The sequence below is a fragment of the Populus alba genome, chromosome 15 (assembly GCF_005239225.2).
Source record: "Populus alba chromosome 15, ASM523922v2, whole genome shotgun sequence".
Lineage (NCBI taxonomy): Eukaryota > Viridiplantae > Streptophyta > Magnoliopsida > Malpighiales > Salicaceae > Populus > Populus alba.
Window position 1 is genome coordinate 15568632 of NC_133298.1, and position 18329 is coordinate 15586960.

At 29.2% G+C, this 18329-nt stretch overlaps 1 protein-coding gene across 1 annotated transcript; it reads left to right on the plus strand.

The window, feature by feature from the left end:
- The first annotated feature begins 12523 nt into the window (after positions 1 to 12523).
- On the plus strand, positions 12524 to 15472 carry LOC118057607 (glyceraldehyde-3-phosphate dehydrogenase, cytosolic). Its single transcript, XM_035070238.2, has 12 exons — positions 12524 to 12658; positions 12782 to 12805; positions 12885 to 12985; positions 13071 to 13186; positions 13341 to 13440; positions 13779 to 13925; positions 14006 to 14066; positions 14160 to 14257; positions 14361 to 14503; positions 14699 to 14782; positions 14895 to 14984; positions 15172 to 15472. The coding sequence occupies exons 1-12, from the start codon at positions 12655 to 12657 to the stop codon at positions 15218 to 15220; spliced, it is 1017 nt and encodes a 338-aa protein (XP_034926129.1). The 5' UTR covers positions 12524 to 12654; the 3' UTR covers positions 15221 to 15472.
- The last annotated feature ends 2857 nt before the right edge of the window (positions 15473 to 18329 follow it).

Sequence of the window (18329 nt, forward strand, 5' to 3'; positions counted from 1 at the left end):
GACACAGCTAAGGGAAGAGTTCAGCTCCCTTGAGCACGACAACCAAGAAAAAAGATCATCTCTCTTGAGTTTAGGTACATTTTATATCCTACTTTCTTTTTATTTTTAGATATATAAAAATGGCAAACATACATTATTAACAAATTTTTGGTTAAACAATGACAGACCTACATTATTAGCAAATTTTTAAACTAAATTAATCCATTAGAAGAAATGAACCTCAAAATATGCATTGAGCAGAATAAGATAGTCGTCTAAAAAGGTCAAGTTCTACAAGCTTTTTCATGATTCTTTTCCAAATTATCATAGTACTAATAATTAGTTTAGCATACATTATTGCCATTGTACGTAAAACAAGCTCGTATTATGATCGTAAATTCCAGCTGGAAGTATTCGCAATTTGGCGCATTGGATTCTCTCTTCGAATGCCCAATGATCATCATCTACTACATGATTAGTAGGGCAATGATTTTTCTTAGCTGGTATGGAATTTAAAGAATTATTACATGGATTAGAGGTTGGCTCTTAGAACATGCATTAAAATATATATATATATATATATATATATAAAGACATATCCGAGTAACTAGCTAGCTAATCATAGATCACACAGAGACAATGATCTTAGAATTGGATTTGTACGCTAAAAGAGAACAGCATTGATCAAATTATGCATACCCATGAAGATGAAATTAGCAGTGCTCGTAACTGTGTACATGAGAGGTCACAGTGCAGTATTAGCAAACTCTAAGCCCCAAGTCCCCAGCCATTGGAGCTGACCCATTTTGCAGTTTGTCGTTACTTTAGAGAGGAAGTAGTCTGCATGTGCAAAGCCATGTGATCATGTGTTGATGTTCCTGTCCTCTCTAGGCCCAGATGTTTCTTTTTCCCTGCTCTTCCGCTCACTTATTGTTGATCTATAATTACAGTTATAATACTATAGTTTAAGTTTAAATCTTACTTGGCGTTTACTCTCGTTGGCTCTTAACTGAGTTACACAACCAATGCTAATTCTTGGTCGCAAACATCTAGGTTCAGACAGTTTTTGACATGGTGCATGAACTATACTTGTGACTTGTCCACTGGCGAATGTACATGGAATGAAAATGGGATTGTGTAGCAGTCCCACGATTGCATGTCTTGGCATTGACTCAGTCCCTGAAGGCATAGAAAGAACATGGCGATCTAGCAAAACACTTCTTTTTGTTGATTTGTTTTACTCAAAGCACGGAAATCAATTGATTTGTTAAGGGTGAATTTTCAGTTTTCCATACTGTCACTGCCCCCAAGCCAGCCTTCTAATTAGTTTTAGAGGGTGTGTGGTATTTCTGCAACGTGTTTTTTTTTTATAAAAAATATATTAAATAATATTTTTTAGTATTTTTTAAAAATTATTTTAAATATAAACACATTAAAACAATTCAAAAATAAAATATTATTTGGAATGCAACTTCAAACTTCTCCTAATTCGTTTTTAATCATGCACCTGGATTTAGCTAATGATGACTTTTCACATGAGGATGGTTCACATCACCCTGCTTGGAGGAAGCTGTCTTTAATTTAACTTGTTTATTGGAGAAATAATTAAGAACTGGGTATAGCATGGGGGGTGATTTCATGTAGTTAATTAATTAGCATGCTTGGAATTAACAGGCAGTGCATTATTGTAGATCTTTTGAACATCAACTCGTCAAGGGACCAAGCTTCGTCACAGTATTTGTTGTGATTGAATCAAACAAACAATTAATGGATTGATGGAGGTTGAAGCAAATGAGCCCATAATTCTAAACATGGCAGCGGCAAAATGTGATGTTCGCCATTCTGAGAACAAGTCATTTTCGTTGGTTTGAGCACTGCGGCTCCTCTGAAAACTCCATTGATCTTTTCTTTTTTCTTGTGTCATTCAGATTCCATGTGTGTATGTCTACACACACACACACACGCTGATATTTATTCGCTAGGTCCCTAATCTAATCTCTTGTAGGACACCCAGATATACTTGGCCACTTGGGCTAGAAAAAAAAAAAAAAAAAAAAAAAAATATATATATATATATATATATATATATATATATTGAAGAGAGTGTTTGAAACACGATACAAATCATGTTTTTAAAAATTTTAATTTTTTTTTATTACTGAAAATAAAATTTTATATATTTTTTTAATATACTAATATCAAAAGGATTTTTAAAAAATTAAAAAAAAATTATTTTAATGTATTTCTAAATAAAAAATATTTTAAACTATCACTATTATTACAATTTCAAACAATTTGTAAGTGGTGTCTATTCTGTAGCTCGGATTTAATTATTTGATGGATTTATTTAAAAATATATATATATATATTCTTTTGGTAGAGGATTTATGCAGTAATCGGCATCCTTAATTTTTCCTTTTGCTGACTGTGTTAATGGATTGGGCTCAAGAAAGATGTTGGGGCAGCCATTTTGAGCTTTTGATGGAGGATGCTCCTAGTTTTCTTGGGCTGTTTTGCTGGTATATATATTTAGTGAAAGGTTAGGCTCATCTCAACGTCGCGCATTGCCAACCCCTCTCCTAACCATGTTCGGAAACTAAATGGAAAGAATAAGGTAAACAAAATGCCACCAAGATTTATTTTTTTTATTAATAAATCAGCAATTGAAAGTATTAATAAAAATAATTATAATTAAAAGTAAATCTGAAAAGGAGTAAAGATTTAGAAGAAATTTAGGATTGTAGCATGCAGTAACACTAAAAACACTCCTAGAATAATTTTAAATAGAGTACAACAATTCATTAGAATTTATGGATATAGTAACAAAGTTTTGAACCTTTTAATCATTATTTTTGTTCATTCGGGTTAAAAATATATATAATAAACCTGAGAGGAATATATATAAAAAAATCTTTAAATATGCATAGAGATACAAGTAAAATATAAAAAAAAAATTATAATAAAAAATCTATGTTCCTGGTTGTTATTAAATTAAGACTTCAGATTTTATGTTAGGTAAGACTTTTAGTTTCTCTTTACCTTATTTTCAAGAGGATGTCTAGTACAGGGAAATTTCTCTCACCTTGACTTCTTAAATGCCAAAGATATTTACGTTTGTTTCGCTAAGAAATGCAAATCAGAGAAATCTAACATTTTTACTTAATAGCCTCTATTTATCATTTTTAAGTGGACTAATATAACCTTGCCTTTACCAATAATAATGCAATTGATATAGGCTTTTGAACAGTTAAAATGGGTTTTAATGAATTTAATATATTACCAAAATTATTAATAATTAATGTACATTATGTAATTTGTTGGTAGATTTATCTTACCAAGTAGTTCTAATTTTTTTATAAAGTTGTTTGTTTAAATCTCTTATGAATTCTCTGCATAAATCAAATAAAATAAAACATATTACTTAGACTTATATCATGTTTATTGGTACATTATGATTTATAACTTCTTAATAATGATTAATACATCTTGAAGTTGCGTTAAACATGGAATTACATTAAAAGGATTGTATGCTTTAAAATTAGTCTTATATAATCACTGGAGACTTGTATAATTATTAATTTCAGGATTTATAGGATTAATCGAGGTGCGCGTAAGCTGGTTTAAATATTTATATTAATAAAATAAAATAAAATAAAAAATTAGAAAAGTCTTAGATGATTATTACATGTGACTAAAGTCTTTTTACAGACTAATCTAACTTTGAAACTAACTTCCTATACCCAGAAGACAACCTTGAAAAGCTAACACCAAATCCCTAGTTGTGTTCACACCTAAAAAGTTCGAAGACCTCTTAACATTAAGTGCCTATACAAGACTCATTTTGACGATCTTGGTGTAATAGATTACATGTGATATACTAGTCAACCATACAGATACAATATTTCAAAGACACCCATGCTAGATATACTTTTTTCTCAAGACTTCTAGTATATTAGGTGATACTAGTACATTCTCATGTAGTTTGTTGTGGGCTGGAGTATTTTTTTTTAATTTTTTAAAAACAAATATTAAGAAATCATTAAATTCAATCAAACAATTTGATTTTTAAATTCTAAATCTCAATAAACACATAATATAAAGATTAAATTAAAAAAATATTAAAAACCAAAAAAAGGTCAAAATGCAACAACAAAAAAAAAATATTATAAATTATTATTGTGATCCAAAGTGCTAATAGGTTGAGGAAACAATGTTTTTCCTACTCCTTTTAGTGTTATATTAGTACATCCACTAACGTTTCGTTATAGATCAGAATAGTTTTTAAAAAACTTAAAATATAATATTAAGTGTTTGAAGATTTTTTTTATAGTATTATTAAATTAAATGATGTTGAAATTTATCAACCCTGTTTTTTATTTAATTGAAATTTTAAATTAAATTATGTAAGAATTGATTCAAAATAAATTATTTAATTTAATAAGTTCAAGAATAACTTAAATAACCAGTAAAAATATAATATATATATATATATAAACACACAATTAATTCGTAGCTATGTGGATGGCTTCTGTCACTTGGATGAAATTATTCCTTGTTTCTTATGCACAAGTGAGTGCACTGGGGGAGGGTTTTACCTAATTTGTCAACACATCAAAATTTGAATTACGCTATTCTAACACCAATATTTGAGTTTGACATAATCTTATCACTTATTTGTCAACTAGGATAAATAAGACAAGCATTTTAGATCTTTTACCATGTTGTCGCTCTTGCCTCATAGACGAGATATTTTTTGCACTCTTTGTCTTGAACTTTGTGGTACATAGACTTCCATAATTCAAAATTACTTTGTTTTATTAGATATTAGTGAATTTAATTATTAGTTTTAGCAATATATTATTATATCTATAAAACCCAGCTGGATATTAATTGAGGATAAAGCCCGAATTTAAAAGAATCAATCCGATTGACCTTTTCTTTTTGTTTTTTTATGGAAAAATGATCATAAAAACTAGAACCCAATTTCAAATCCATCCTCGCCACTTGATCAAACTCAAAAATCAGAGAGGCAAAGAGACTCGAACCCATCTTCCTCTTCAATGACCTATGTCACTATCACCATGCATCTTCTCCCTTCTTTTTATTTGCCAACTCTAAAATCTTCCTCTTCAAAGATGTCGACTCACAATCATATGGATTGCATCCGTATACTATTCAGAATATTGAAACATACCACTTTAATGTTATTAAATTTGAACGGTTTTGAAAGTAAGGCATAAAGCCAAAAGAAAGTTAATGGATGACACCTTAGCAATTTCATTTTTAAGAACCATATAGTAGGTTTTACTAAAAGATTTATTTTCCCTATTATTTCATGTTTGAGCTCTTTAATTGTTAATATAATGGTTATTGGAGACTTGCATAATTATTAAATTTAAAACTTATAAAATTAGTCGAGGCGCACAAATTGATTCGAATATCTAATTGATCCAAAATAATATATCAATTTTTAAGTATTAAAGATTAAGAAAAGCAATGAATAAAAGACATATCGATTTTCATTTTTTTATATATCTTGTGTCTAACAAAATTCTCTTTCAGGTTAATCAAAAACAGAAGGGTTTATTTAGAATTAAATCCATGCAAAAAAAATATATTTTAAAAGCAAAATCAGTACGAATCATTGGTATGATTGTAGAAACAAATGGGCAATCAATTTAACTATTTCACGTGCGAAATCGAAGGAGAATTACAAGTAATTAGGAAAGGGATCGCTATTTACCTGCAAGCTACAATGAGCTTTCACTAATTAAGCTATAATTTATTTTTGAAACAGGGTCAACAATCGAATGATTGAGATTACAGGAAGTGAGACTTTGACAGTGTAAACGGCGCTAACACAAAAGGGGGTGAGATGGAAGAAGAAATGAAGAATAGGGAAAGAAGGGTAAATACGGGTCTGTATCCCTCTCACAAGCGTTTTGTTTATTAATAGGAACAATTGGGAACGCGGTTGAAATTATATTTTTAAAAAATTTAATTTTTTTTTGTTAAAATTTAATATGATTTATATGTTTTGGATCGTTTTTATATATTGATATCAAAAATAATTTTTAAAAAACAAAAAAATATCATTGACATGCATTTCGGCACGAAAAGTTATTCGAAAAGCAACCGCTACCATACTGTCAAACATACTCTTAAGAAAAACAAGCTAGGTCTCGCTCGGGTTTCAAGTTTATCTAGTAAGTTATTCGGGTTAGATGAAGCCAATTACAACTCTATATTTTTGTTTTGAAAAACCTAACCAAGATCTTGGGTTCACCGGTTCCGGATTAACCCACTATGCTAGGCTAGGTTGATTAAATTAATGTATAAAGGGCATAGTAGTCAATCAAGAATTGAATTCATATTTTTATATATAGCTATGAATTTAGGATTTAATATGATTGATAATATAAAAATGGCTCTGTTTTCAAGAATTCATATTTTTAAGAATCACCTCAAAGGTGTTTATTTCATGTTCATCCAAGGTATCATTAGAATCATTTCGTTGAGTTCTTTATAATAATACTAAGTGTATTGAAAACAGAGCTCTAATATATCTTTTGAGACCTATTTTTTTTTTTTTTTTTTTTTCTTTATCATGCCATGTCAAAAACTCAAACTTAAAACCTATTTAGGGTGTGTTCGGGATTGTAATAACTGTTATAATTCAAAGTGTTTTTCGTTTAAAAACACATCAAAATAATATTTTTTTTTATTTTTAAAAAAATTATTTTTAATATCAGCACATCAAAATGATCTGAAAAAATTACAAAAAAAAAATTAAAATTTAAGAGAACATGATTTGCACCGCGTTTCCAAACAAACTCTTCACCTAAAAATATCCTAAAAACCTCAATAACCACATTTCCAAACTAAATACCCTATAAAGCAGCCTCAAAACTAATATATATACAAACTTTGTGGTTTCAGTTTACTTTTTTTTGCATGATTAATGGCAGGCTCAAATCATCTTCATCAAACTTTTATTTTTAATATAAATTTAATGATCTTTTTTATTATCAAAATGGGGTCAGCCAGAATCTTTCACTCAACCCTTTTTTTCTGTCCTTTTCCTCTCCTTTCTAGACATCCAAAAAATAAAAAACGATAAACATAAAATTTTAAATAAAAATATCAAGATTAAAAAAATAATAAACTTCAAGAGTCAAATCGAACTTTTCCATGACTCATGAACAGTTTAAAAGATATTATGATGCCGTGTAGCAATTCATAGTTAAATAAAGAGAATGACAAAAGTGGGCATAAAAATAAAAGAGATACCTCTTCTAGTTTTTCTTTTTTTAATTGAATGCTTAAAAAAATGACCGGGAAATATCAAATTTAGACCCAAAAAATTGGTTAAGTGAATTTTGTAGGGATAATATTTTTCTTTATCTATACTAATTCATTGTCAAACACGCATCCAACAAATGAATTCTTAAAATATAATTTATAAAATATTATTGATTTGAATAATTACTAAATACGTTTTAATAAAATATTGAAAAAAGAAAATTATGAAATAAAGAGAGGAAACTTGAATAAAAAAAAATACATCACAAAAATCATGTGTAGAATGATAGGGGTTTCTGTAAATTAAAAAAAAAAAGAATTTATACCTAGTTTGAAAATTTAGTCAAATTATATTTTTACCAGTCGTTTAATTTGTCTTTAAATACATCAAGTTAAATAAATCATATCGAGTCAACCCTATAAAATCTAGATTTTTTTAACTAAAAAATATATTAAAATCTCCAACATATAATGATAAGCTAAATCATGAATGTAAAAATTCATTATGGATTTGACAAATCATGTAACAAATATATATACTCAACTTTAATTTTTCCGAGTGACTCAATTAAAATCAGTTTAGTAACAATTTAATGAATACTAGGAGAAATTGTGAGAAGAGAATATCAGCTTGATAGCCAAAAAAATTACTTACGCGATTATTATAGTATTATATGTGCATGTTTAGAAGAGTGGTTGTGATTGCTTTTGAAAATATTTTTTACCCGAAAAAGCATCAAGATGATCTTTTTTATTTTTAAAAAATTATTTTTGATATCAGCGCATCAAAATAATCTGAAAACACTAAAAAAATATTAATTTAAAGTAAAAAAAATTAAAATTTTTTTGAAAACATTTTTAAAACACAAAAATAAATTTATTTCTCAAACAAGCAAAAACGCATAAAAATGAGCTCTTAAAATGGATATTATATTTTTTTCCTGAAATGGACTATGAGGTCAGAAACATTTATGTGTTTGAAGGTCAATAACAGAGAATGTGCATGTAACCTAAAGGAAAATTTGCTCAATAAAACAGGACACACGATTTTATGTCCTTTTAATGACGTCATAACATCATATGATGACCATAATAATAACATTCAAAAACAGAAATTCGGTTGTGGCCATTGGCTGTTCCACCCCCCACATGACCGTCCTGTTTCTCTAAAGGGACTGTTAGGTGCGATCCACGGAAAATCATTCATCTTGGTGACCAAAACTTGTCGTTTTGGTGGTTGTGAAGCAACACAACAACCGAAATCAAAACGGCTACAAATACTGGTTTTTGTTGGTTGTGAGTTGGGATATATCTGTCTGTTCACATGTTTCTGTCGCTATCCTAAACTTGTGGCTGTAAATAACTTTTTTAAAAAAAAAATATGCAAATGAATGTTAGGTGGTGCATCATGCACCAAATTTATGTGACAATCAAACTAGATTTTAGTGACAAGGAAGCATAAATTGGAAACCATGAAGTAGTTGGGGGGAGGGATCTCCATAGCGCCTCCATAAGTGCATATTTGAAATTGTAGTTACACAGGCTTTTCAAGAAATTTTGAATATTTTTTTGAAATTATTTTTTTATGTTTTTAGATTGTTTTAATTTTTTTGAAATAAAAAAATTAAATAAAAAAAATAAAAAATATATTATTTTAATATATTTTTAAAATAAAAAATAATTTAAACTATATTATCAAACATGCACAACGTTCACGAGTTCCTAGCTGCCGTTTATCTTGTGCTGGATTGAGTGGCATGTACTTCTATTTCACCATTCAATCCATTCAAATTTCAATGATAAGTTCTTTTCTAAGGTGAAGATAAATCCAAAATGTAAAGGAGTTTTGTGGACAAACAAAATAAGGAGATTTAAAAAAAAAAAATGTTTATGCACGTGTGTGCAGATGACCGGAGAAGAAAGAAACTTGGAATCAGGCTTCTTGGCGTCTTTTTTTAATTGTCAGGTAAATGAGGGATTTTTGTATATTTAAAATTTATGATTTCTTTAAGAAAATATGGTGGTGATTCCTAATTAAAATGTACATCAGCTGAAATATAAGATAGATTACTTTCATTTCCTTTATTTTTGTCCTTCCATTTGTTATTAGGTTAACAATTCTATACATTATTTTGGGATACTGTTTTAATTTCAAATAATATCGCTACTATTTTATAATTTATTGTAAAACAATGGAGAGAAAGGGATTTTTCTTACCCTCCTCCAAAAATACTAGTTAGCAGAATAGTGTTTTTTTTAATTTCAATTATATTTTTCAATATCAAATTTGTTGGGGATTGAATTTTATATTTTTCTAAATTTATTTTTTATGAGATTATTACAATTTAATAACCTGAATCACAAGTTTGGCGGGTTGTCTCAGGTTTTTCCTACCTTTTCTTTAAATTTTTTGTTCTCAAATTCGTTCTTTAACATTAGGTTGATTAGAAATTAGACCTCGTCATTTGTCTCGTTTGGTTTTTTATGAGGCTAGACTCAAGTCACATGTTTGATTGGTTAATCTAGATTGACTCGAGTTATTTTTATTTTTTTTAATTTAATCTTTCAACAATAAGCTATTTAGGAATCGAGCTTTATAATCTATCTCAATTTATTTTCTATTAGGTTGTCCTGATCGCATGACTTGGATTGTGGGTTTTGCAACTTGGGTTGACTATAATATTTTTTTTGTATTTTTTCTAATTGATTTTTTTTCAAATTCATCATTTAACATTAAATTTATTGAAAAATGAACTTCGTAACTTGTTTTAATTTTTTTTCTATAAGATTACTATAGCACCTCCAAAGAAAAATGCTATTTTGACAAGCTAAAGTGATAAAAAAAAACATTTTGAATAATATAAATTTGCCTTTTTGTTACCATGTACACTCCAATAAAAAAAGCCATTTGAAAAGCTAGTATTGGAGTGAGAGAAATAAGTATTTTGTTTTTTTTAATGAGTTTGATGACATGGTTATATTTAATTGATTTTTTTTTTTGTTGACTCATTGATTTTAATTTTTTTGAGAGATATATAAAAATAACACATGTAAAAGAGAAAAAACATTTTGATAGTAAGGTATCATGATCTAATATTTGAATTTATAGATTAATACTAGTTGATCTAAATCAATTTATTATGATTTTGTTTTAATATTTATATAAAACAATTATTTTAAATATTTTTTTAAATCATATTATATTTTAATTAATCATTCAAGTTTTTTTTGAATTCTCAAGTCTATCAAATCATCTCAATAGAGTTTTTGTTTTCTTTATTAAAAAAATAAGCAACATGCAGATATTTTTTTTTCATTAAAAGCACTTAATCCAGAACCCTCGACGTACTGCAGGGAAAAAAAATCTGGCCAAGAGCTAAACTCGCATAATTACAGGAATATTCTTCTCCTTATTTTGTTGTTGATGGGGACAGGTACTCTTATGCCAATGCCATTTAGCGTGGTAGATGACATAAGATGGCACATACATGTTACCATACCATTTTTAACTAATTTAGTTTTAAAAATTCTATATTAATTACGTTACATAACTATCAACATTGACCTATAAATGTACTCCCTTGTGAAAATGAATATTTTCTTTCAAAAAAAAAAATAACGCCAGAAATCACAATGAATAAATAAGTGAGCGGAATATAGTTATTTTAAAAAAATTATATAAGTTTCTTAACTTTCCATTCAAATTACAAACACAAACATACATACCACTTAATTGAATATATTCTTTGAAATTTATGTTCATATCTTTTTTTCACTGTTTTTTTAATAAAAAATAATAAAATTTATTTTCTGATGAAAAAAAATAACATGCCAGGGATTTATTCTTGTAATTTTGAGTTTGTTTGGAAATATAATAATTGTTATTTTTTAAATTGTTTTTTACTTAGAAATATATTAAAATAATATATTTTTTATTTTTTAAAAATTATTTTTGATATCAAGACGTTAAAATGAACTAACAATATATATATAATAATAATTCAAAGTAAATAAAAAATAAAAACATTCAACTTTTTAAAAAATATATAAAAATAAAATATATCCATGAATTTATTCACCTTTACTGTATATTCTAGAGTGCAAAACCACAAGATGACAGCGGTCTACTTGCCATCCACCTAGATACCTGTGCCCTTCAAAAGTGACGTGGCCACCAATCAGCCCTCAGCCTTTTCTTCACGGATATAAACAACCCTAGGAAATACCACCACTACCATACTACTGTACTTTTCACGATCGACAACAGACCGCTCTAAAGATCACGCTATCTTCACACAAATTAACGGCCACAAATATGCCGCAGCTTCTCACTCTACCCCACCATCAAATCAAGCCGTCTATTAAACAAGATCAGCATGGCACATTAATTAATAAGACCGGCATCTCACAAAATTCGGACGACAATCGTCCTTACATTTTGAGTTTGGTCAAATAAATCCCTTTACTTCATTTAGTTTTCAAATTGAATCCAATTCCCTTAGATGAACTCGTGTTCATGAAAAATTGTTGCCATGTGATCACACATGTAATTATATAAGTGGATTAAAGACTCCATGGATCCGTCTTAGTCTGGTAAAGCTGTGGCTTTTGATTATATTCCAAAGCTACAAATAATAAAAATATCTTTAAAATCATAGGCGTGATATTATTTTTTAAGTATTATTAAATGCTTGTTTTGCAGTTAAAAATATCTTTAAAATCATAAGCGTGATATTATTTTTTTAAGTATTATTAAATGCTTGTTTTGCAATATAATAAATATTATATTTCAAAGTTTTTTTAAAAAAAATATATTAAAATAATAATATTTTATTTTTAAAACTTATTTTTAACATCAATATATCAAAAATAATAATAAAAAATTTTAAAAATTTTAATTTTAAATAAAAAATTAAAATATTTAAGCCGATAATAATATTTTATCCACAGAAACCAAACGCACCGGATGCTTTGAAATTTGAATGAAAAGCAACGAAAGCTAAATTAAAAATTGAAAAGCTTGTGATTCCCAAACTGTCACATAGATATATAGTGCTATCCATGAAATTGAAAAGCACATTTCACACATTAGTTACGGTCTATGACTTTTTTTTATTTCTTGGAGTTAAAAAATAATTTTATAAAAATTTAAGTTTTTATATTTTAAATTAATTTTTTTAAATTATTTTGATGTATAGCAACAATAAATTGTTTTTTTTTTTTTAAAAAAAATTAATATTAAAAAACACAAAAAAGACGCTGTACTTCTGGTTGGCTTCGTTTAAATATCCACAGCACTAATTTCTCACTTCTATCCTCACTAATCTCTCCACTATTTCCTGCTTTTACTCCTACTGTTTCTCTCTGTGAATCATGGGTAAGTGTTACTGTGTTCTGCCATTTCATCGTCGTCTTTCTAGACTTCCACTTTTTTCTACGATGATCTTCAGATCTGATTTTCTTTTCTTTTCTTTTTTTTGTTTTTTTTGTTGATGCTCAGGAAAGATCAAGATTGGAATCAACGGTAATAGATCTGATTTGGTTGAAATTAGTTATGTTTTGAATTTGGATCTGATCTGATCTGACTAGATTGGAAAATTCAGGATTTGGAAGAATCGGAAGGCTGGTAGCTAGAGTAGCTCTACAGAGAGATGATGTTGAACTTGTTGCTGTTAACGATCCTTTCATTACCACTGAATACATGGTACAACCGTTTATTTTTCTTAATATATCTGGGTTTTTTGGTGTGTTTGTGTTTTTGGATCTGATATTTTTTTTGTTGTTTGTAGACATACATGTTTAAGTATGATACAGTTCATGGTCCATGGAAACATCATGAGCTTAAGGTTAAGGATTCTAAGACACTTCTCTTTGGAGAGAGACCTGTCACTGTTTTTGGTTCCAGGTATGATTTTCTTCTCTCTTTTTTCTGTTTATATACTGGTCGAAAATTTCGATTTTCGGGTTGTTTTTCTGCGGTTTAATTACTAAAAGTTCAGTCTAGTGTTTTAGTGATTGGAGAAGTTGATGTGTCGCCCCCTTTTGAAATCAATATGCAGGAACCCAGAGGAGATCCCATGGGGTGAGACCGGAGCTGAGTATATTGTGGAGTCAACTGGAGTTTTCACTGACAAGGACAAGGCTGCTGCTCACTTGAAGGTATATTTCCCTGGTTTTTCAAGTATTTTGTGCTATTTTTACCTTTCAAGTGTAGAGTCACCTTTCTTACTGATTATATGCCTTTTGCAATTGAGTCTGCATTGGTTTGGATATGCCTCTATGTGCTTTTTGGATTGTCTTATTGAAGTCGGTTGATGTCATGGTAATCATCTGTGTAATTTCATCATTGATATCTGGAGTTTTCAATAAGGAGAGTTCTGTCTATGGTGATTGGTGCAAACTGGATGTGTATTAAATTTAGCCTGCTAGGATGTGCTACTACTAAGTGTGCTGTGTTTTTTATTGTCTTATTTAAGAGGGTTGATTTTGGTTAACAGGGTGGAGCTAAGAAAGTCATCATCTCAGCCCCCAGCAAGGATGCTCCTATGTTTGTTATGGGAGTTAATGAGAAGAGTTACACTCCAGATCTTCACATTGTATCCAATGCTAGCTGCACCACTAACTGCCTTGCTCCCCTTGCTAAGGTATTGTTATTGTCTTCTTGGCCATGGCAGGTGTTATGGAAACTATTGTTTCCTTGTGTACTGACTTGTCAAAATTACAGGTCATTAATGACAGATTTGGCATTATTGAGGGACTTATGACCACTGTGCACTCTATCACTGGTATGGCTTCTTCAAAATAAAAATAAAAATCATCTGGTAGGTAATGGAAGTGGATACATTGTGCTTACTATGCCTTTTCTGATCTTGACCCAGCTACCCAGAAAACTGTTGATGGGCCCTCGTCAAAGGACTGGAGAGGTGGAAGAGCTGCTTCATTCAACATCATTCCTAGCAGCACTGGAGCTGCAAAGGTAAGAACTATTTGGAGTTTTATGCAGATTTGTGGTGTAGTTTCTTTGAAAAGCTTTGCTTTCATTTGTCTTGACATGTATTATCCTTTTCTTCTCGTTTCAGGCTGTTGGGAAGGTGCTACCTGCTCTGAATGGCAAGCTAACAGGAATGGCTTTCCGTGTTCCTACCGTTGATGTCTCTGTTGTGGACCTGACAGTAAGACTTGAGAAGTCAGCTACATATGATCAAATTAAAGCCGCTATCAAGTGAGTGCAATTAGTTTGGTCTAGAATATATAGGCTAAATACTATTTTTTATTGTATGTTTGGTTATTCTGCTGTGTACACAAGAATTGGAGATTAAGGTGTTAAATGAAATTGTTCAAACTGTACAGTGATTAATTCTCTCATACGGCTTTGGTTGTGTTTTCCCGGTCTTAAAACTCTTCATTTTTTTAACAGGGAAGAATCTGAGGGAAAGATGAAGGGAATCTTAGGCTACACCGATGAAGATTTGGTTTCAACCGACTTCATTGGCGACTGTAGGTAAGAATTGATCTAAATCCTAGGACATTTCTACCTCTTCTTTCTTTGCTTTGATGAAGTGGATGTGTCAAATTTGGAATTTGACCAAATATTGTCGGTTTGATTTTTAAAGGTCAAGTATCTTCGATGCCAAAGCTGGAATTGCTTTGAATGACAACTATGTGAAGCTCGTTTCATGGTATGACAATGAGTGGGGTTACAGGTAAATTTCAATCTTGCTCTCTTTTATTTCCTAGCTTCGTGGTTGATAGATGTTACTTCCTTTGATTGGAGAGGTTCAAGGGATCACCTGCTCAAGATGTGCATTTTGTTCCTTTCTCGAGAGAACATATCCTTTATGCATCATTCATAATAGCCATGTAATCCATCTCGCCCTTGATAACTTGCAGCACTCGTGTGGTCGACTTGATTTGCTACATTGCATCTGTTTCTTCCTAAAGTTGCAGCATGATGGGGGAGTTGCTGTCTGCTTTCGACGCTCAGGCTCGGAGGTGTTGTTTTTGTGTCTGTTTGACTACGAGGCTGAATCAAAATAAAATGAAACGGAAATTATGAGCTTAGTATCATCAGGATTATGATGGTCGTTTAGGCTTGGCTTTCTGTTGTGTTCTTGAGGAAGTTTAATCCCCTCCCGACTGGATTTTAAATATTTTTGCATTACTAGTTTTGCTTATAAGGTGTTTTCTGCCACCCTACCTGGCCGGAGTCTCTTTTTGGTTCCTTTTACGGTTAACGTGTTATCTAGAAATAAAATTCAGCCTCTGGCATGCTTGAACGCAATTGTTGTATACAGCTATCGTGTCCGTGAGTCGTGGCAATGACAAAGCTGAGTCTGGAGATATTTAGAAATTTCAGTTCTATCACTAAATGGTGCTCTCAAGGAGGCAAGCCCGTGGCGGTGAATTGTTTGTACAATACGTCCTCTATTCATTTGATGATAAAACCCATTGCTGTCGTCAGGCTTTTGGTGAGCTGGAGGGCTTGGAAAAGTTTTTGGGAATATTGTTTTTTAGAAATAACATAAACTAGGAGGGAATGGGGTAGAAATAGTGTGTTTATTTTGCTACACGATTATTATTTTGTCCCTTGAACCAAAAACAATCGGGTACTTAACTGCTCTTAAAGTCAAAACAACCCTTCCCTTCGGTCCAATATATATTTGACTAGTGTGTCGTAAATTTCTTTTTTATAAAATTGGGTATGCAGGTAATTTTTTTAAAAAATTAAAGTATAAATTAAAAAAAACTCACTCAAGCATCTACTTAATTAAATTAATAATTATTTATATAAATGAACAAAAAAAAAAATGCAATGCCAAACATATAAGAAATATTATTTAAGAATAAATAATTTTTATAAAATAAAGTTCAATTATAGAAAATAAAAAGAATTGTTCAAAAACTAAATATAAAAAAATATTTTAAAAAAATTATTAAAAAAAAGACTGCAAAATATCGAGGCCATGAGAATATGGTAAATTATTAGAGAAAAAATAAAAATAACTATAAAATCTTCAAAGGTAACAAAAAAATTATGATTAAATGAATGAGAGGAGAAATTGAAAAAATAAATAAATTGGAGAGTTAGTTTGAAAAAAAAACATTAACAAAAGAAAAATTAAATCAAAAAAATAAGAGATAATTGAAAATAATTTGATTGAAGGATGAAATTGAAAACCAACAAAATTTTAATAAAATAAAATCATAAATTAAAAGAATAAGGATTCAATTGAAAAAAAAATGACAAATTATAATTCAAGAACCAAATTAAAAACATTTAAAACTTTTACAATAAAACCAAGGGTGAAAATAAACAATAAAAAACTTAAAAATTTCTCTAGAAAAGAGAATAAGGAGAGAAAAAAAGATATCAGGCAACAAACCAACCATCATCTACCACCACATGCCACCTCACAAGAAAAATGACACAACAACACTTCTAAGCACACGACATAAAGGCAAATTTGGCTCCTAGATGGTGTTGCACGTGCCACTTAAACAACTTTCTCGAATAAAGATAGTTTCCTACCATGCGCCACCTCATAAAAAGTATTTTCTATTTTGATTTTTAAACTCAATTTTTTAATTGATCTTTTTAGTTTTTGATCTTTTTATGTGTTTTTTTTTTTTCAATTTCATCTTTAATTGTTTGATTTGTTAGAGATTGATTTTCACGCCTTTTCCATTTATGATGCTTCTGGTCTAATATATTTTTTTTCTCTTTTGATTTTATTTTTCAACATTGATTTTTTTTTTTTAAGATTAGTTTTATGGTTTCATTTGGTTTATTCTCTATTAGGTTATCTTGATCTTATAATTTATGCTACGAGTTTAGCGGATTAACCTAGAATGGATCGACACTTATTATCTAAGTTACATGTTTATTATACTTTTTTGAGTTGACTCAAACCGAGTTTTTACCTCTTGTTTTATCCAATTTCATCATTCCAAGGTTTTTTCTTCCTGGTTGTCTTGAATATTCTTTTTATTATTTTACCAGCTTGAAAGTAAAATCTTAAACCCAATAGTCAAAAACATTTTGTATGGAAAACTTACTAAAAAAACAAAATAAATACAAAATAATATGATGATGCTCATTAACAAAAACATTAAAAGATTTGAGGTGTAAATACTATTCATATAAATACTGAACCATCTTAATATTTTTTTTACATCTTTTTTTAATGAGTCCTTTTGCTTCTCATTTAATCACAAAATTAACGCTTTGTAAATCATAAAATGGTGGTTTGGATTATGAATAGTAAACGACCTTAATTTTTTTCATTCACATCTTTTTTCTTTTACTGCGTCCTCTTGCTTTCTACTTAACAATTGTACTTTATTTTCACAAAATCAACACTTTATAAACCATAAAATATTATTTGAAATCATGAACACGAGGCAATTTGAGATGGAAGAGATATTAAAAATAATGATCGAATCCCAACATAGGAGAAAAACAACATACCGCGGGTTGCAATAGTTGCCACCATGTTTTTTTTTCTTTAATTTTCTTTGTCATTTATTTTTTTATATTCCCAATTTAATTGGTTCACATTAAGAATATGTTTGGTATTGTGGTAACTATTATAGTTGTGTTTTGAAAAAAATTGTTTTATAAAAAATAATTTTAATTGAGGTTGATTTGAAAAAATAGGTGTTTGGTTAAAACTATGGTTGAAATTGAGGTTGAATAAAAAGTAGTTTAATGTGTTTGGTTAAGAATGCTTTTGAAATTAAGGTTATAAAATAATTTTAAAAAATATATACTAATATTTATGGTTTTTAATTTAAATATTGTAGATTTAACTATTGCTATTACATCGTGAAATAAATTATACTTTATATATATAAAAAAATTATTGTTCCATTAAACTATCTACAATTCTATTATATATAAAATTCATCCGACAAGAACTATAATTTTTATGATTTTTTGAGCGTGTAATAAAATTAGATAAAATATTATCAGAAATAAAATTAAGATTACAGCACGAATAAATTTAATTCACTTTAAACTAATTTTTTTTTAAAAAAAATTATTATTA